Here is a 21,758-nt window from a genome sequence, read left to right on the forward strand (position 1 = left end):
CATTGTATGCTGCTGTTATTTCACCTTGTTAAACATTTCAACCTTCAAATGTATCTCTTTGTTATATCTCGTCTTCAGTGAAAGATAGAGTGGTAGCCACCATCAACACAAGAAGTACAAAGCCACCCACTGATGATGTAGCTGCACAAATACAGTGTACAGGTAATCAGCACATTATCTAATGATAGAAAACCGCAGCTTACGGATTTAATGAGGATAAGAGAATGTAGGAGTGAGAATAGCTAATATAATTTATCTGTAGCAGATACTTTTCTTTGTTCCAAACAAAAAGTGCAGCCAAAGGAAAATTTGAATTGAAGTGGTACCTGCAATGAACAATAAGATCTCATTGATGGCTTTGCAGTGCATAAAAGGCAAAGTAACTTTGTTTTGGCCAATGAGATAGGAAAAAGTTTGGTTTTCTAGGAACCGCCTCTTAATGTTAGTCTATGTAAAAGATAAATGGTCCTTACATTAATATGATATCATCAGAAGCCATATTCCTTGGAACAATTATAACATGAGAAGCAAGTTTTTGCATGGTGCTAGCTCTGGGGACTAAAGGGAATCATTACTGGAGATTGAGAATGATTAGGATAAGGTAGTGAAGGTTACAAAAGCATCTATTTCTCACCTCATAGTCACCGATCTGTCATACCAGCCCGCATCACGTGATAAAACCAAAGGACATCTAAACATGCATAATTTTGCATTGCTACGATTTTGGGTCTTTTTTCTTAGCAATTACTAAGTTGGGCGCTATGCATATCCATTGGAGTGTTATGACTTATGACTTTGCACAATTCTGAAAGTTGTAACCATATTCCCTTTGTAGGTAGTTAGTCAAATTTGTATGCTGTATTGATTTGGAAAGAGCTAGCTAGAGCCATGAGTTGGTTGCGAGATCTTATGGGTTTCACCTCTAGCCTACCCAAACTTGTTTGGGACTAAAGGCTTTGTTGTTGTTGTTGATTGATTTGGAACAATATTATAGCAGCAACTTTCCTGGAAGTTACAAGATTCAAGCAGTAGTAGATAACTGAATTATAAAAACAGGAGATTCCTAAGATTTAAAGTATTAAACTATGATTTGGTTGTGAAGGCAGCCTCCTGCCGTGCTATAATGGTCTGAGTGTGTGTGATTGTAGACTTGCATCAGTCCAATTAGCGAGACACAAGTTTGAGCATAAACAAGCATTTGTGCGAGGAAAAGTTACTATGTGGAAGTATTTGCAAGCAGAATTGCTCATGTGGCTGCACTGCCGTTATGGGCATTTTCAGAAGATACAACAACTATCCTGCCAAAAAATTACAAATCCATGCGCGGCACAATTCGAATTGGCCGTTCTCCGAAGCAGGATTTGTTGTGTATTTATTTCTTGATAGGATTAGCTGGTGTAGCCACTGTCAAGTTTAATGCATATGCTAGTGCAATAGCACCTCATGAGATGACATGACAGAAAAATTGGTGTCATGGAAGCATTACTGCCTTTCTCCTTATGTTGTAGGCTTGGAGAAAGAACACACGTCTGGGTGTGGGTGAAGAAGAGCATACTAAATTGTGCCCATGATATTTCTTTGAAAAGTGACTGTCACATGCATGCTATACACTGTTCTTTTTTGTGAATTGCTCTCAGGAGGTCATGAACAATACTCTCTACTCACCAGTTGCTTGCCACAGCACGAGCTCCTCTGAGCACTCCCCTGTGTCTGATTCTCACCAGATCTTGCCTGAGCAGGATGAGTTTCAGTGAGATTTACTACAGTACTCAAGACAACGGCGCTGGTCTTGGAAATGCAGAGTAGAGTGGTTTCAGTGAGATTTAGGAGCTGTTCGGCAGTCCACCCGCTCCCTAAAATTTAAGAATCTGCGGAGTACGTGTTCGCTCGCTCCACAACTTTTAGCTGGAACTCCGCCAGCTCCGGGAGCGGCCTCGTGGAGCGGAGGGACTCGAACAGGCCCTTACTATAGTACTAGTTTTTACCTTTCTTTATACTTCCTCTGTAAACTAATATAAGATCTTTAGATTACTACTAACTAAATAGAGGGAATAGCAGTGACGTGCTACGGTCTGCTGTGATACTCACTCCGTCCCAAAATAAGTGTCTCGAATTCAATACAAAGTTAAGGGAGTATATTTTTTCTCAGCCGATGTGCGGTATCCGTTTTATGCTATGCTCAAACTCAGAGTACCTAGAGAGTGTAGTGATCAGCGGAAGCCACTTGAGTTGCAGGGTACCCAGTCGTTCCAATCCAAGATGACTCGAGGGCTCAAACTCTGAGTGCATTGCTTCGATCGATCCTTGCGTTAGGGAGCAACCAATAAAACCTTCCTTCTTTTATTTTCTGATGAAAACAAAGATATTCTCTACTGACCTACCATCTCGAATATTATTATTAAGGTGCCGATCAGATAGATCTTAAGGCGCACACATAATGTGTCTAGTGCATTACATTTCACGCGGCGCATGTTTAGCTGCATCTTTCCAGTAAACCAACATCCAGTTTCGCATCGAGGAGTTTGGGGGCTTCGTCGGCATAGCAACTTAATTTGCAAAAGGTACCAGGCACTACATAGCTTACTACTTAAATGTCGAATATTGTTTCGTGCCCTCTCTAACTAGTTTATTACAGCTCCTTATTCATAGGAAATTATACATGGTGAGAATATGCCATCTTGAATTGGTGTAACCACAATTTCTTGCTCATCCTTCTTATTCGGAAATTTCTTGCTCCTCATTGCTCTCTTGCTCCTCATTGCTCATCTCCTTTTAGCATTACAATCTACAAATTCCGAGCTCGCTCTAGCAAGGATCTTGTAAACGCAAATTGTTGTTCTAGTGATCTAAAGCCAGTGAATTCTAGCTCCTCTCATTCATTATGAAAAGATGGTGAACCTCCCCCGCATGGATCTAGGGTTTGCAAACGGATACTTTGGAGGGAGATTTCCTCTAAATCGTTACTCCAACAGAATGGAAGCAGATATAAACATTGAGAGTTAGATTCAACAGCTCCCTCCCAACACACTTCCATAATCGATTCATTATTTCTCCCCAATACATATCCACATGGAAATGCAATCGAGCCATTTACATCAGCTTAACCCACACATACCGGCACATTTCCAGTACGGAGTAAAACAGCCAAAAATTAATCTCATCCTTTCCCAGCCTTACCATGTCCGCATGCCGTGAAGTCAACCGCAGACCGTAGCAGAAAAAACCGTGGAAGCTGTACAGCAAAAACTATGCTCTAGATCAACGCGTACAGTACAGTACACAATGCTGCTCCCCAACAGCGCCCAACGCAGTGCTCGCCCTTTGGCATACGTTTCTCCTAGCTTACGGTAATAAAACAGGGCCTGCCAATACAATACGTGTACAGCTCTGTTACCTCTCTGGGCTGCCCGCCTCGCCACGAACTTGATCGTCGCGCGGACTCCGGAGAAGCCGCGACCGCGGGCAGCACCGGAATCAGAATGCATCCTCCGTTAAAGGACCGCACAAAACATAGCTGCCTCCGTTCAGTCAGAGTTTCTCCCAGTCAATGCACACACCCGAATGCGCAGATTGCTGTCAGCTGGATGTGCTAGGTCCCAAGAACTTCTGCACTGCCTTGAAGAGCTGCTTCTCCTCGAAGGGTTTCGAGACGTAGCCATCCATTCCATACTTTGTGCATTCCTCATGAGTGGCCTGGATAACGTCGGCAGTCATTGCCAGGACCGGTAGATGCCATTGGGCCTTCTTTGCTGCGCTACCCGCTTCTGAATTATCAGCATTGTCGGTCTGCTCATGTGCCTTTGCTTCAATTGCCCGTATTTGCCGGGTTGCCTCAAACCTGGCGTATCAAAAATACGTGTATTCCTTTAAAGAGAAGCACAAGGGTGGTATATTGACTCAGGTACAAAGACGTGTGCAACCATTAAAACGAGACGTGTGCAACCAATATGTACTGTACTGGTTACACAAGAGATATTGACTCAAGTTAAACACCCACGAGGCCATGGCTACGCAAATACGAGGATTTACAAGGAATCACCACATATTTTTGTATACTAGCTTTGGTATTACAATCATCACATGGTGTTGTAATTACTACAGTATTAGATAGAACACAAGCCTCTAATTAGGGGTTTAGATTTCAAAAAGTATATTTTTTTAGCGACACATTCAATCATATATAGCTTGGAATTTGGTACTATTCCCAATCAGCCATTGGTATCAAGATGATATATACATGTTTTTTCAGGTCAGATATATACATGTTATAACTTATTACTGACATGAAAGAAGAAACAGAAATATAACTCAACAAAAACAGGTTGTCATGTGATTGTGCTTGTACAAATTGGGACTGATTGTGTGTTGAGTTTTAGGGTTAGATGTAAGAACAAATATGCTCAAGTTTACTATGTATAAGTTTAATAGTTTGATAGCATATAAGCTTACCCATCCATCTCTGGCATCTGAATATCCATTAGACAGAGATCAAACTTGTGTGGGACTTGCAGAAGCTCAAGAGCATCTTTTCCACTCTCCACACACTCCACCTTTGCCCCATATTTCTTCAGTGTACCAGCAGCAACTCTAAGGTTTACCTTGTTGTCATCAACCACCAAGATGTTCTTTCCAAGAAGCAACCCATAAAGAGAGTCCGGGCCATGATGTTTCTTCTCATTGTTTGCCTGTGTGATACTGATACCAAGCGATTGAAATAGACAAGCTGCAAGTGTGCTTGCTTTCAGAGGCTTTGTGATGACAGAATCAACGCCATATTCCGCTTTCATTTTGTCTGAATCAGCCAATGAAAGGAGAATAACTTGAGGGAACACCGATTCACACCCGTTCTGTTTCATCTCCAAAAATCTAGTACGCAAGGGGACGTCCATCTTTAAGCCCCATGAGTCACTCTCAACTAATAACATGGAAAGTTGTTTCCTGGGCATGGTGCAACAAATTCATATAACATTAAGTTCAATAGGATAAAACTGGCTATAAAAATATGTCAAATAACACAGTTAAGAATCATGTTAGTAGTTATTTGAAAAGTGCACTTGCTTACAAAATAAGTAAAGAGTTTTTCTTTCTGAAAATAAGGAGTCGCCATTCAATTCTACAAATTTGAAGTCATGAACAGAAGAACTGAACTTCATAGTAGTAGCAATACAACATGAAAGCAAACCCAAGAATCCATTCTACCAAATAATCAGAAATGCGATGTAACAAGCAGTAACAACATCACGTGGTCAATATTATTGCCTACAGCCACTATCAACCTATTTGCAATCAAATTCTTGTAGCATATTTTCTGAAAAAGCTAAATATTTATAAGGATGAAAGCATGTTCCATTTCCCTTTTCTCTAAAAATGGTAACTTATCACTTCACATTTGTAACTCGGGAAGCACTTATGATGTAAGTTTAGGTTGCAGGACAGAGACATGTTTTGACGTCCTCGCGTCGCCCCCGCCCTGGGCGACTCGGGGGCTCTCCAACCCTAGGGCCGCCGCCGTCCTCTCCCTCTCCCCTCCTCGCGCCGCCGCCGGGTGACGCCGCCGGGTGAAACCCGCGTGGCAGACGGCGGCGGCGGGGGGACTCCCTCTCCCGACTCCCCTTCCTCCGCTGGCGGCGGATCTAGGCGGCAGGCGGCGGTGTCCTGCGGCGCTCGCGGTTTGGCGCGAGGTGGCAGGCCTCGGCGAGCGGTGGCGGGGCGCGGGGCACGCGGCGGTGAGCCTCGGCAGGCGGTGGCGGCTGCGCGCGGGGCTGATTCCGGGGCGGCGGCGCGGGCATGGATCCATCGCGGATCTGATCTTGCGGGCGCGGTCTCGGCTTCCCCTGCTCGGCCGGCGGGTCTCGGTGGGGGGCTTCCCCTTGCTGAGATCTAGCAACGGGATCATCCAGATCCCGGCAAGGATGGCGGCGACCCGTGCACGAGGGATGGAGGTCTTCGATCAGATCCGGGTGAAAACCTGCTATTGGCTATTGCCAAGGCCGGCGATGGCGACGCTGTCTGCGTCGTTCCCTTCCTGAAGGCATCGTCATGGAGAAGTTCAAGGCCACTCTCTGCTACCTCCGGGGGAAACCCTAGATCAGTATATCGGATGATGGCGGCTCTCTGGTGTCGTTTCCCCCCTGGGGGCGTCATTCTTGGAGGTGCACACGGGCTCGAGGGACTAGAGGACGGCGACTTTGGTGGAGCGGTGCTTCATCTTACACATTGATGGTGGCGGATCTCGGCGGCGTGGCGCTGTGGAGACTCGGCGTCTGATGCGCGGAGATGGACTCGTGCAGGAGGTGGAAGCTGTCTGGCGTCATGGTGGCGTTGATGGCAGATAGGCCTGGCAAGGTCGGTGCAGCAGTACAGCTCTGAAGATGGATTGGTGGCAGGCGGCTGCGGCGGCCTCATACCCGGCAGGGGTCCTGGTTGAGAAGCACGCCGGACTGGTGGGTGCCCATACCAGGCAAGCGTCCTGGGTGGGACCTCAAGTCTTTAGATGTTTAGGTTTGGCTGCGTGATCTGTTTGGTATTAGGCCCAGACTTTCAGCGCCCCTACATCAACTGGATAGGGATAGCGACAGTTGTTGCTTGTTTTGGTGGCTTTAGACTTATAACTTATTGTTGTATGACTCTGTACGGTCTTGTGTCAATAATTAATAAAATGGCCGTATGCATCGCCCAGATGCAGAGGCCGGGGGTCGTCCTCCTTTTCTAAAAAAAACTTATGATGTAAGTTGTCATTGATAAATACCTGGGTAGCGAAGTGCCATTTCTCCCAAGCAAAACACTGAGTGCTTGTTCAATGGTATGCACAGATTTCGAGGCAATGCCAAGTCTTTGCAAATGATACTCAGTTACAGTTGCTCTTACTGGTCTTTTATCAACCAGCAGTGTGGATAGACCTTGAAAACTGGATGGCAGAGGATGCAACAAAGCAGACTTACTGACATTAATAGCATTTCTCTCACACCTTTGCAGAACTGCTGTGAATGTAAATGTGCTTCCAACATTGGGTCGACTGACAAAGTTTATCTGACCACTCATTAGTTCAACAAGACATTTGCTGATACTCAATCCAATTCCAGTCCCACCATAGTTTCTAGATGTTGAACTATCAGCTTGCATGAAAGGCATGAAGACCCGGCCTTGGGCATGAATTGGTATCCCTATCCCTGTATCTTCCACACTTACTACAAGAGTGACATTCTCAGAATCACTTCCATATGCCATATCATTTGTGTCATAAGAAAGCAAAGCCTTGAAGTTTTCCCAGCTATTTCTGCTGTCAGCAGCCTCAAAACCACTTAGTGTATTGTGCGACACGCTTGTGGATACAACACTTGTCTCGTCTATATGTCCATTGATGCCATTCGCAACTGATTCAACTTTTGGTTCAGTTGCTAGATTTGAGTGGTCTGCCAGGTGAACTTGCACAAAAATGTGTCCCCTTTCCGTGAACTGTGAGAAGGTAAGCACACAGCAAACAACAATACAATGTAAGCTGGGGTGTAATTGAATTTAAGTAAACCCAGTTGTCCGACATGTCAACACAGGCATGTGTTTTTTTACGAGAGAAGGTGAGACTTCGGTGCACATTTACCTTAATTGAGTTCCCAACTAAGTTTGTAATTATCTGACGGAACCTTCCAGGATCGCCCAGCAGGATTTCAGGAACTCTTTCAGAGACATATACCGCAAGCTACGATTTGAGGAGTAAACAGAAATTAGGAGAGCAACCAATGAGTTAACTATAAGCAAAATACTTTCCTGAAATGCAGAGTATTTTAAGAAAGCGAATAAATGAAGAAACGTTAGAGCGAATAATGTACAGTATGATATTGCATTAGCATGCCTGATGATATTTTTCCAATTTCTGAACAAAGTTAAACTAACCTCAATTCCCTTTTCTCTTGATTTCGAAGAAAATAGAGAGACGACTTCATCAAGGATGGACCTAAGGTCAAACGGTACAGACTCTAGCTCCAACTTGCCAGCTTCAATTTTGGCCCTGTCAAGCACTTCATTAATTAGGGATATCAATGCCTTTCCGCAGATTTGGGCAGTTTGCGCAAAATCTCTCTGGGTTGACTTCAGCTCTGTGTCTAATAGCATATCAAGCATTCCTACAAAAACAAGAAAAACATAAACCACTCACTTCCCTTGGAAGAAAGGAATTACATGAACAATAAGCTGGAATCCATAGGATTTATACAAAAGAATCACCTAGCACACCGTTCATGGGTGTCCTGATCTCATGAGAAACAGTTGCAAGGAACTGGCAATGACAAAGAAGGGTATGTTAGATCATAATCTTAGAATATCTCAACAGCAAGTAACTTCCAACAGAACTTGACCTGAGACTTAGCAACATCAGCGGCTTCCGCCCGTTTTTTCAGTGCTTTCATTTTCCGGCAATCTTCCGTAACGCTATCATAGCGATTCCACGCAGCATATATTATGTAGCCGATAAGCATAAGTATAACGAAGACACCAGATGGGGTAGTAATAGCAGACCATGGAACATGGGGCTCGCTTCTGTATCTGCACACAATAATGTCCAGAGGGGTAAAAAGATACAAAAAAATAAATATATTTTGACAAAATCAAAATGACCAATCCGCACATCCTTACCTGCATATCATGTGATGATTTCTGAATGGATCACCAAAATCTAGCATGCAGGTGTGCGAGGGCGAGGGGGCACCAAGAGGGACTTCAGACCCATACATGACAAGAGGGTTTGAATGGTTTGTGACATCATAAACATTCACCACCAGCTCCTGATTGCCAGCTAGCTGCCGCAACAAATTTTCCACAAGTGACTCTACATCGAAAGCGCCTCCAAGGTATCTGTCAAGCAAAAAATCAGAATTTGAGTTCAGTTTGCGGTTGTTGTGCTGAGCTGCGCCGAACCGTCGAGTTCAGTTAGTTAGGGGAATCTTACTAGTTTTAGCAAGACTATTTCGTTACACCTCAAAAGAGGTGCTTTCAAGTTCCAAATAATTATTATATCCATAAATAGGAATGAACTAGTGCTTGTTAAAAGCCCGCGCAATGCCAAAAACAGAGCCTTCTAAGAAGGCACTAAAAAGGTCAGATATAAAAGAACCATTTTGATCACTGCTGTACTCAAAATGGCACTATGAATAGTAACCTCTGTAAACATTTCATTCTCTGATATAGTAAAGTAAAACATGTAGCAGCAGTGCAGCACTATTGTGTTTGTGACAGCAGTCCTGACAACTAATGTGCTTTTCTTTATGAGCAGCATAGTGGGCAGCAAATGGCGGTGAACTGGCAGTTCTACAGTGGAGTAGTAGAATAGAAGAGAAATGAGTTGATCGAGGGGAGGGGAAACCTCACCCGGCGGTAGCAGCAACACGATCCTCCACCTTGGCATCCGGGGGGAGGTCGACAAGGTAGACAGGGAACGTCAGCACCACGCCCAGGTGATTCGACATGAGCCTGAATGGCCTCGTGAGCACGGCCTTCCCTGTCGCCCTCGACCTCAAGATGTTCTCCCGGTCCTCCTGCGGCAGCAGCAGCAGCAGCACAGACCTTCAGAGCCCCAAAACCAACAGAGAAATTAACCCAAGAAACAGAGCAGCGGGAGACCACCGCCACAGACCTCGCCGGACATCATGTCGAGCCCCTCGATGTAGGACACGGTCTCCTGGGAGTAAATCACCGGCGCGTACTCGTCCTGCGGCGGGGAGGGCTCGTGCTTCATGGTCTTGATGATCCAGCCCTGCTGCCGCTCGAAGGCCTCCCGGTCGGCGTGCATCACCCGCTGCGCGTACGCCACCCCGCTCAGCAGCGGGCGCTCGAAGGACGTCCGCGCCGTGTAGTCCGCGAACGTGTCCTGCTCCAAGAAGAAGAAGAAGAAGAAGAAGAAGAAGCGCACGCGTTAAAGCCAGAGCAACCCGCAGTCAAATTCAAATCGCGGAACAGGAGTAGCTTCTTTCTGTGTAGGATGGCATGCATGCATGCTACAGGTTGTGGTAAAACGGTAGTAATAGTACTGGCAGCATGTCCTTCCATGGCAGGCCCGGGAAGCTCTCGCATGAATCGAATTAAATGGAGAGGCAGCGGCGGAGGCAGAGGCAGTCAGGCAGAGCATGTACTGCTGCTGCTGCTGCTGCTGCTGCATGGTCAAGGTAGTATCATCGTAATGGATGGGAGAGGCAGCAGGAACCAGGGCCGAAAAGACAGGCGATTAACTGCGGGCGCAGAGCCAGCGGGCGAGCATCTGAGGTCTGCGCATGGCGCCCACAAATTCGCTAACAATTGTTGGAGCTGTGGTGGTACGGCGCACATGGAGATGGAGGGGCGGGCGTGGGCGGTACCTGGTCGAGCGCGGGCGGCTGCTTCTCGTAGTGGAAGGTGGCGACGAGGATGGCGAGGGCGTGGACGTGGTTGACGGAGACGGCGAACTGGTCCTGCAGCATGCGCGCGCGCTCCTCGCACATGCACACGATGCCCTCCTCGGCCTTGACCAGCGCGCCGTGGCGGAGGCTGCGGTGCAGCGCCGTCACCCCGGTCACCACCAGCACCACCCACACCACCGCCAGCGCCGCGCTCAGCTTCGACCTCGCGCGCCACCCCCAGCCCCCCTCCTCCCCCTCCTCCTCCTCCTCCTCCTTCCCCTCCTCCTCCACCACCGCCGCCGCCGCCGCCATCTCCCCTCCTCCCACCCCCATCCCCGCCGGCCCAATCAGCTCACATGCGCGAGCAGCAGCAGCAGAGGATGAGACAGGACGGCCCTGCTACTCCGCTTTGAGCGAGAGGGAGGGGGGGTCGCTTTTCCCGGCCTGGCCTCGCTGCCGGTACGCTGCTTGGACCTTGTTGCTTTTCGTCGCCAGAGGAGGGCCACGGGTGGACGATCGATCGAATGTCCTGGATTTTACGAGATACGCGACGCGCCCGACTACTACTTTACTAAAATAAACAAATAAACAAACCGGGCCTCCTTTTCCCTCCCCATCCCCCGTGGGCCCCGCATGCCTTTTGCGGCCCTGCCTGCCTCCCCGGCCCGACCCAGCAGGCCCACCGCCGTCGCTGCCGCTGCCCCGTCCCTTTCCCTCCCTTATCCGAACCCCACACCGCGCCGTCGCCCATCGGTCCATGCATTGCATCCGTCGACTCGGCCGGCCGCCAGCGGCACGGGGTGGGTGCGGTGCGGCGGTTCTGATTCGGTCCGTCGCCCGCCGGGATACGGTGATTCGCCTGCGGATTTTCTCATCTCATCTCGTCCCGTCTCACGGGTGGTGGGGGTGGTGGGGGCGCGCGGTCGGTCGCGGCGGCAGTGGGTTGGGCGGTCGCGGTCTCGGGGATCTGCTCCGCGGGGGATCCTCCCAAATCTGGGGGCGGGCCCGCGCCCACGCGCTCCGGAAACGGACGGACGGACGGACGGACCAAGAGGGGAGAAGGTGGTGCCCTGGCTGCTACTACTACTGCTCCCAGTGGTGGTCAATAGTCAACAGGCAACAGCGCTCGCCTCGGACATATCTCGTCCTGATCTACTGATCTGCAGGGGCACACTTTCACTTTCGTCTCTTTCATCGGTGCGGCTTTCACTTTGCTCGTGCCATCGCCCGCCCATCTTCTTCTTCTGCTCCTCCATTATTTGTATCAGAAACGCGCACTCGCTCCTCCATTATCGGAATAGGAGCAGGAGCGCTGCTGTACGAGATCAGACAGGGGCGTGGCGTAGCTGGTTAATTATGCTTTCGAATTTCGGTACGGCCCGATTGCATTCACGGAATTTGTGTGGCCTGCAGGTGTCTGATCTTGTCAACGCCATGAATATACGCAACGCATAACCATAGGAGCTCAATCATCATCTCCAAGCTGGTGCGGGCGTGTCGTGCGAACTCACAAACAGACTTATCCGATCAGAACCCACAGCCCATAAAATACAAGATCCATATCCGCGATACCCCATGTGAGCCTTCCCTCTTCTCCCCACTGGCGGTCTCCCGGCAGACCGCAACGACCGCAGCGCACCGGCAGGGCTGTCCAGCGAACAATCCCAGCTTAATTAATCCATGTCTACCCAGTGCATGCATGCATGCTTTGGTTCCAAGCAGAGCCGGACATATAGATAAATAATCACAGAAGAATGTCCGAAAGCACGGCGGGATACGGACAAGGCGATCGACGCCTTTTCCTTGTGCACAGAAAGGCCCCGACATTTCCGCATAGAGAAACGCGCCACGCACAGCGCCGTGTTAGCCCAGCATTATTTATGCTACTAACCACTGCTCCGGCCACATGCCCGATTATTACTTATAAACAATGTCCATAGCGAATTTTTAACGGCGCCTGCTGCAGTTCCAGTAGCCTCCGGTTGGGCGAGACACGATCAAAGCTTTGCTTTGTTTATCGCAATACATAAGCTGCGCGGGGGCTCGCGTGAGTCGTACTGCAGTAGTTACCGGGCACGTAGCGAGCAGCTTTGTTTGATCTTCCGCGCGTGCTCGTTGATGGTATGTTGTCAGTGTATTTTAGTAGCACAGACGTTTAGGATGAGGCGTTCGTGTGCACTCTACTCTAGCCGTGGTGGTGTGCTACTAAAGCATGGCGTCGCTTTCCGGCCGGCCGGACAGATGGATACTTTCGGGCGCCTTATACTACTTAAAACTAGTAAGCTTGCACGTGCAACACACGTCTCGAACATTGACCAAATAAGATTCACACCTATATGCAATAAAAAAATAGCTTGCAAAATCTTGTATTATGGGTCGGAGAGAGTATGAGTTAAATGGATACACTATATTGTGATGTCACTCAAGTTGTTTTTTTCAAAAGTGGGACATCATTGCGGTCCTCCTCCTGCATAGAGACAATAATATGGTCCCTCTTACCTCTTTTTTTTACATGTGAGGTAAGAAGGTAAGAGTCAATCAAGCCATTCATTGATGAGATCAACAGCTAAGATCTATTTTATACTCTTACCTCTCATGTGAAAAGAGGGGGTAATAGGGACCATGTTAAAACTGCTCTTAATCTATTGAATATTCTATATGTTGAAAGAGAATAAGAAATCTAGTTATGATTGAAAAAAGCCTTGCATTATGCTTAGTACATGGAGACATAATCCTACATTTGGTCTTGAATATTATGGTGTAAGCAATTCATAACTAAAATTTGAGGAAAAGAACAAGGGATAGTAGATCAACACATACTTCTTAGATGAGGTTGCTAACCAAATGCTTATGTAAAGTTGCAAATGGCATAGGCATTGATAGTGTATTATGAAAATCCTGACACTCCATCACATGTTGCAAATACTCAAAACACACCCGAATGAGCACTAAAATGGAAAGCAGATATCTCACATAAAAATATCAACGGCATTGAACCAATATTGTGAAGTACAATCCTCTTAACACCAAAAGATCAAAGGGACTTTTTTCACAATCAAAGGAGCTCAGCTCTCTTCCTCATGATTACTGTCAGTTTGCATCAAAAAGCAAGTTGATCCGGAGCAGCATTATGCCACAGTCTCCGGTCACTAACCTGCAGGGGCAGCTTTGCACACAAAAATCAGCCTCTAAGAATAGAAGACACCATAAGGGACAAAAGGCTTGGCTCAGCTCCTCAATTTCACACAGGAGGCCCATAATGTCTGATATGTTCTCTTTTCATTAGTTCCACATCTCCACCAGTACCTGACAATCATATTGAAAGGTAACATCAGGCCATTCTTCCTCCTTCACAGGTCGTACGTACCACATCCTGGAGAGAAGTGTTTCAGCAACCAGAGAGTTTGGAATATTTGCATACCTCTGAGACGCTGCTATAATGAACTCACCTCTAGTACGTCTTACAATTAACTCCATGGTCGCACGAGCATTGGCACATGAGAATGCCACGTAAACGTTAACTTTGGTAATCCCAGGATCTGGGCGTCTTTACCTCTTATTTAAGCTTGCTTGGACCACATCATTAACCCATTTTCTCAAGTTTTATTGGGCTTCACAACATAGTTTTCCCTATGGCTAGGAATCTATTTTCATGCACCACTGCATTTGAGAATCTGAGAATAAGAATGGATGTTGCTACTAAAAAGCTATAGTTTATGTGTGTTCTGGAAACAGTGGTAGTTTTTCAAAAACAAATGCAGTAAGTTTCAGCTTACCATCCTTTGTTTTGATTCTCTCTGCTTAGAGTGGTCTTAACAAATAATAACCAGTAACAAGCACAAAGAAATACAAAGAATTCGATTCACATTGAGTTACAATAATAAGTGCATATTGATAATGTGACAGCATTTCTCATATTAAACTTAAAATATAGAACCCACTGAAGGAATCTTGTTCCAAACTACAGTCACACAAAAGCAGTAAAACAGGGTTTGCTCCACTTGGCATGGAACATGCAGAGAGGAGTGTGCTATGTAACATTAAAATCATTTATCTCCTGAACGTTACCTAGGAAGTTTTCTTCCAAGTACTGCAGACCGGTCAAGATATCCAACAACCCCTTGATGAACATCGTCAATGTATCTGCTCAGTCAAGTCCAGCTTTGGCAATCAAAACCTATTTATCAAAAGAATGTTAACAGTAATAACATAAGATCTGCAAATGTGGCTACATCAGTAGATTGCATATTTCTATAGTCGGCAACAAATGAAGTTGTTCAAGATTCCAAATAGCAAGGCCATAAGTTAACCACTTTTAATATTCAATTTCAGATACGATGTGGGTTGTTGGACCTGGAGTGCCTGTAGCATCTCCAACAATTACAGTTTGGCATGTCACTATGAAATAGAGAGTAGTTTTTCTACACCCAGGCTCGGTGCATCCGCGCAAGAAAACGTACCAAAACATTTCAAAAAATTCTGAAACTTTGTGTGAATGATTATCAACAAATGTTATGGGCGCTTGTAAAATTTGGTGCTCAAATAACATTCAAGGAGCTCTCTACAAAAAAAACAAAATCACTGAAAATTAGTCAAAGTGTAAGTGCACTGTTTGAGCAGATTTTGTAATTTTATCTTTTTTGGAGAGAGCTCCTCCGTCCGAAAATACTTGTCCTAGAATTGATAAAAATGGATGTATCTAAAACTAAAATAGTTCTAGATACATCCATTTCTCCGACAAGTATTCTCGATGGAGGGAGTACAAACAAATAGAGGCAAGTTAGGTTGTCGTGCTTGTTGTTGTACGGATGTTAAGGAGGATGAAGGCAGCAACAACATCTTGGTTCTTTATTTTTAGCTTCAGAGATAAGATACCTTGTGCAACGCAAAAGTGTTTTTTTGTTAGTCCTAGAGCATCGTCGACACTGTGTACTGCAAATAAAAACACATCGGAGGTTCTAAAATGGCCCAAAGAATCAAAGGATGTGAAAATTGGGATTCATGCATACATATGTCAAGTTGACAAGCTAAAACCAGTCACTTGGATCACAAATACTGTTCACTCAGCTTGAACCTAAAATAAAGAACCAAGATGTTGTTATAATCCATGAAACATGCACATCATACTTCATTATTTTTGAAATCTGCCATTTGTATAGAACATCGGAGCTTAGACCTAAAACTTTACCTGGAGAATGGGGAGGACAGTGCCAACATGAGCAACAAAAAACATGATTTTGGCATCAAAAGCACCATGCCAATATACAATAGATAACTTGTAAAATTAGCAAGCGCCCGCGTAAACAAATGGCAAACAAAAATAGGTAAAAGGATAGAAACATGTATATGAGAGTACCTATATGCAAGAGTTAACTACCGAACCTTTAAAGATTATTACGTTGTTGGAGAAATATGAAACATGACATTTGTACTGCACTTAAAAATGAACACCCAAAACACGGTTAAAAAGCACATACCTATTGTTGCATCATAGCCCAAACTAAGATTGTCTTGTACCAAGCTTCCCAATAAATATAGTGATCAGGGGAGCCTGCAGAAATTCAGGAACAATTAATATATGGATTAATAGGCCTGAGACATTAATGGGAGAGCACATACAACATTTAATCAGGCTGCAAACAAACCAATGAGAAAGAAGTGGAGAAATATCTTTAAGAGGCTAAAGGAAAATTTGATTACATAGAACAGAGTATACACAATAGGAAAATGATCACAATTCACTCTCCTGCAATGTAACAACAGTCCATATGCATCTATTCCTCCCAAATCACAGTACCTTAATTTCAGAAACTAATAACCAGTCCAAAAGACATACAAATTATCAGAAAGTCGTCACCAGAGTGGCAATCAGATAGAAGGTCGAAATGAATTGGTCATGCAACAGACCCTCATTGGAGAAAAGAATATACAACACACTGGGATATGATTATGCTGAAAAGGAAACATAAATGAGAGGTAGTGCCATCAAGAATCATTCTGTAGCGAAGATAGTTTAAAAAAAAGTGACGACCGAGGAAGATTACGTACCCAACTCTGTACCTTCCCAATTCCCTATGGCGAGCGTTGCATCGGTACTCCTCTGTCGAGCTGCTCATTGTTCTGCAGCTTGTTGTCATCTACCTGCGCCTGACCATGATGAAACACTTTTGCATCCACGCGCATTTGGGTGGCACCTCGTGGCAATAAGCCAAGGGCACAACAGGAGGAGGACGCTGGGATTACGACCGAATAATGATGGTCAGCAGCGGTAGTTTGTGCCGATGCTGCGAGTAGAATGGGCGATGACCTGCGTTTCATTGCTGGATTAAACAGCTCTGAAACAAAAAAGAGTCAAAATTGAACCCGTTCCAGGTCTCGCAATGCACCATAGGTTCCAATGTAGGTGTAGCAGGAATTGATCATAACAGGAAACAATGCATATGTAGCAGGTATTGATCTACATAGCAAACATTGTCGTTGCTACCGGTTTTTGTTGCCTGTGTGCACAAAAGTAGCATCCCAAAGATCAGATAGTTAGGTTGTCCTGGCTATGCATCACACACAAAAAAAAGTACTGCATATGAATTTTATAAAATCGTCTTCTAAGGGGCACATACATTGTCCAAATTAGAAAATTAGAAAATTGTAGTCTTGAATTAAACCTACCAAATTAGAAAATTGTCCAAAGAAGTATGTAAGGTAGCGGTGCATTACCTTCAGGTCCTCCAATATACATGTAAAATAATTCTGAAGCTCAGAACCATAGAAGTATGTAATGATCTCTTGCCGGATTCTGCACAAAAAATAGTGCAAAGCTAAATAAGACTATCTTGAGCAGGTCACAATATAGGGAATATCTTTTTTTAAAAGATATAATTTGAATCATCCCACATGAGGTTTCAGCTTGCCAGCTAAGACTTTAAGTGATGTGGATTTTCCAACTCCATTTGTTCCAACAAGGCCGCATATCTGGGAAGACCTTGAGACGGGCTAATTGATCGATTCTATCAAAAAGGATAAGCTTCAGGAGAGATTGGGAAACCTACAAACAATGAACAACACAAGTTCAGACAAGCAATAGGTGGTGTCTTTCTCAGATCCATCGGAAGGTTGATGATCTCGATGGCATAAAATTGGCATTCTGCACCAAGGATTACAGCGGAAGACAATGTTATAAGACATACGACTGTACTTTCACAAAACAACAGAAATTCTTCTCTTGTTTAATCAACTGACATGATGTTAGAGACGTATACTGTGTATACCTTGTGCAAATAACACAATTTGCCTCCGCTCTTCCGGGATGAACATGACCTTGAATGGGGGTCTAACATTGATGCAAAGCTTCCCTGCACCAACAACCAAAACCATTCTGCAATGAACCATTGAGTAATCTAAAAACCAACATTCACATCCAAAATGAACCCAACTCTACATCTAAAACCAATCTTAAATAAAACAAGAAAAATGCAACATCAAGATCAAGATCTCAGCAATCGATTATTCGAAAGACTGAAGAAGATCAGAAATACTAAATCTCAGTAACCCAATTAAAGGATTTCAAAGGACGCCGCGCTCACGTCCTTCTGTGGGGCAGCAGATGAAGGCCGGCGGGATGCTCACGCTCTCCCGCCTTCTTGGGGCAGAAGAGGAGAACCGGCTGGGGGCTGCTCACACTCGCGGGGAAGCAGAAGAGGAACGGCGGGGCGGCGTCCGAGGAGAGGATCGGCGGCCGGCGACGGAGGGCGAGCGGAGCGGAGGACCGTGGTCGCAAAGGCGAGGCAGATGAGAGCCAAGAGGAGCTCGTTCCCTCCAAGCTTGATGCCGATGGCAACTGCGGGAAGCCGACAAAGCATCCTCGAGTAGCGGCGTTGAGCAGCGGGAGGCGGCCGGTGCGGGCGGGGCGGGGGCTAGCGGCGGGTGCGGAGCCTGTCGACCGGCGGCGCTGAGCGGCGGGAGGCAACCGGTGCGGGCGGGGTGGGGCGACCGACGGTGAGAATGGGGAGGCAGGGGCGCAGCGGTTCCCGAGCGTGGTGGGCTCGAGCGTGGGGGCGAGCAGTTCCCGAGCGTGGCGGGGAGTCTGTTTCGCGAGCGTGGGGCTTAAGTCAATTCATTAGCGAGGGGATTACGTTTCGTAAGTGGCCAATTTCATTAACGATGGCATGGTGAATAATTAAAGCATAAAACACGTTTAGTAGTCTGAAGAGATGTAGACCATCAGATTGCAGGTTTCGATGAATAAGATGATTTGGTTCTCTACCTTCTTGTGCTTTTATAGGGGTAGTAGATACGCATACTTTGAGAAATAACCTAGCATACCGTGCAATCTCAGCTACGTACCGCCGGGAAGTCCGATCTAGCTAGCTCCATGGCATGGAAAGCATCGGCCGTGCGGTCGATCGTCTTCCTCGTCGCTGTCTCTCGGCCGGGTTGGTGGGCGAGACCACCACGCGGCCAGCCGTTGGGGCCGCCGGCGTCACGGAGGACGGCGTGAGGTCGTCTACGGCTAGCTAGGCACGCGGAAGCGGCCTCCGTCCCATGAAACGGCCGGCCGGTCGCGAGGGGTCGGTCACCCGCGCGCTGGGCCTTGGCCTTCACGTGAAGGGCGCCCGGCAGTGCAGGATTTGGACTAGTACTTTCTTTTTACCTGCGGCACCTCACACCAAAACATACGCTGGTTGGGTTAGCTGAATGCTGAGTGGCCGAGAGAGAATGTGTTCCCCCTTCCTCAGAGCATCTGCAATAGTTTGTTATGTTCAATCGTTGGCATAATTATCCACGTCAGCAGCCAACAGCACATCATACATGCTCTTTAATGGGATGTACTATGTAGAGTTTGACTAACTTTATATTAAAAATATAAACATTCACAATATGAAATCAATATTATCAGATGCACCATGAGACGTATTTTCACAGTATATAGTTTTACTATTGTAGATGTTCATATTCTTTTATATAAATTTGGTCAAACTTTGTGCAGTTTGACTTTGACCAAATCTTATACTTCCTCCGTCTCAGTTTATAAGACATGCGCGTCGTTCTAGGTTGACAATTTAACTAGCTAAATATGTATCATATTGGATGAAAAATATATGTTTAGAAACTACATCCACTTAAGAATCTGATGATATATTTTTGGTGACATATAACTCATATTTAGTTAGTCAAATCGATGACCTAGAACTACGCGCATGCCCTATAAACCGAGACAAAGGGAGTATGCAGAGTAGAAAGAAACGGAGGGAATATGTTAAGCATATGTTAAATAACTAGGCGGGTCCACTAAATGTTGAAGAAATTAACAGACTTGCCTTGAAGCTTGTGCCTGGAGCGTTGGTTCATATTCATACGGTTTCATTCTCTTTCTCTTCTTTTATTATGTGCCATGTCATCAAAATAGTTTATGTGACAATGTAACCAACGATGATTATACGACTGTTGGAGATGCTCTCACATGCTATGCAAAGATGCAAGGTTCTTGGTACTACGATCTTTGTTAATTGTTACTGGCAGTACTTGGCAGCCGTGCTTTACAGGATCAGATTAGTGCCGATTTAGTCTCCAAAATATTTGTTGTTAGGACTATGCTTCTCTCGTACTCGCTGCCCAAACCAGTGCCAACATTTGCTGTTCTGACCCCCGCTTTCAAAGCATTCGCAAAATAGATACCCCCACATTTCAAAAAACAAAAAATAAAAACTGTTTCGGAAAAAATATGTAGAATAATATGATGCAACTCTCGGTGTATTGATCGGGTGCAATCGCACGCATGTATGATGTACAATGTGGGCCTCAACCTCAACTATACAAGAAATCAGAAGGTGGGTTAGAAAAAATACAAATATACATGCAATATATATTCTCAACAAAATCGTCGACTACATCAAGTAATCAGTTGCCGGTGAAATAATACCATGGTGGAATATAGCTTGCGGCATCAGCATCTTTCAACTTCTTGCAAGGCTGCCGAGCACACGTGAAAAGGGGAGGACGATGTCTCCCCTCCTCCCCTCTTGTGAGCGATGACATCCACTTGGAAAACGACGCCATCCATCGGTTCCTCATCATACCGCCAAGAATAAGACGGGTAAAATCATCGCCATGATGGGAGCCGTAGAACTATCTTGCTCGTGAGCTTTCACCCGGATATGTCCGATCGATCGCCCGGGTCGTACGCGCATCATGAGGTGAATTGTCTCCCTTTTACAGCACGAAATGTGGGTGGCAAAACGTAACATTTTCCCATCGGTTTTCTGTCCGGGTGTCTCTCTGCCAATAAAGCCTTCTTTGGCGCTTGGTCGAGCTTCTGATGTCTGAATGTCTGATCCAACCCACCCAACGACGTCTGTGATGCTTGATAATTGATTGCATGGAAGAAAAACAACGAGGATCGTGACGTTGACCGGCAACTTGGGGTCTGATTATTATGAACAAAACCAGCCGCGCAAAACAACGGAACCACATGATGAGTTGTGACGTGTGCCGCCACTCATTAGGCGCGCGCACAGGAGTACAGTACGGGGGCGTACAGCGCTGCGCCCCGTGAAGACGAAGCTATGATGGCACGACGGACCGGCCGGGCGGTGCCTCCGCCACTGATTCTGCTCGTGCTCGATGGGTTGCTGTCGAGGTGGAGAAGCTGCTGTGCACATTGTGACGGTGATTGTCAAAAACAGGGATTCGAAATTTGTGCGTCCCCATTTCGATCCACCGGCTGGAGTCATCGGGTTTTTCGGTCATCTCATGGGCGGCAACTCAGGTAGTCGTCGTATACAGTCGATCACCATAATAACCATTCACGCCTTCATTGGTTCATAGGAATATTGTACTCCCTCCGTTTTTATTTACTCTGCATTAGATTTGACTGAAATCAATTTTTTTAAAGTTTGATCAGATTTATAAAAAAAATATTTACCATAACAAATCTACATGATGTGAAACTACATTCAATAATGAATCTAATACTCCCTCCGTTTCTAAATATAAGTCTTTTTAGAAATTTCGCTATGACTACATATAGAGCAAAATGAGTGAATCTACACTCAAAAATATGTCTATATACATCCGTTTGTAGTTTGTAGTGGAATCTCTAAAAAAGACTTACATTTGGGAACGGAGGGAGTAGTATTGATTTGTTAATATATATATATATATATATATATATATATATATATATATATATATATATATATATATATTAATACTTTTGCTTATAAACTTTGTCAAAATTTACATAGTTTGACTTTGACCAAAGCTAATACGCGGACTAAATAAAAACGAAGGGAGTAATAAGAATTGTAAAGGATGAAAATTTTGTAGAAAAAATTTCGAGCCATTTGGTTTGTAGGAACGGATTCCTATTCCTTTGTAGGATAGGAATCAACCCTCCCC

General features: G+C 45.5%; 1 protein-coding gene across 1 annotated transcript; it reads right to left on the minus strand.

Moving 5' to 3' along the window:
- Window positions 1-2,999: 2,999 nt before the first annotated feature.
- Window positions 3,000-18,734, minus strand: LOC119283681 (probable histidine kinase 4). The gene is made up of 16 exons (XM_037563124.1): window positions 18,705-18,734; window positions 17,945-18,444; window positions 17,630-17,736; window positions 17,415-17,505; window positions 17,079-17,157; window positions 10,344-10,643; window positions 9,626-9,859; window positions 9,361-9,527; window positions 8,629-8,847; window positions 8,352-8,538; window positions 8,221-8,272; window positions 7,891-8,120; window positions 7,598-7,696; window positions 6,749-7,455; window positions 4,450-4,938; window positions 3,000-3,838 (listed from the first exon to the last, which is right to left on the minus strand). Exons 1-16 carry the CDS (start codon window positions 18,732-18,734, stop codon window positions 3,577-3,579), a joined length of 3,753 nt encoding a protein of 1,250 aa, XP_037419021.1. The 3' UTR covers window positions 3,000-3,576.
- Between the last annotated feature and the right edge of the window lie 3,024 nt (window positions 18,735-21,758).

Source organism: Triticum dicoccoides, chromosome 4A (assembly GCF_002162155.2).
Source record: "Triticum dicoccoides isolate Atlit2015 ecotype Zavitan chromosome 4A, WEW_v2.0, whole genome shotgun sequence".
Taxonomy (NCBI): Eukaryota; Viridiplantae; Streptophyta; class Magnoliopsida; order Poales; family Poaceae; genus Triticum; species Triticum dicoccoides.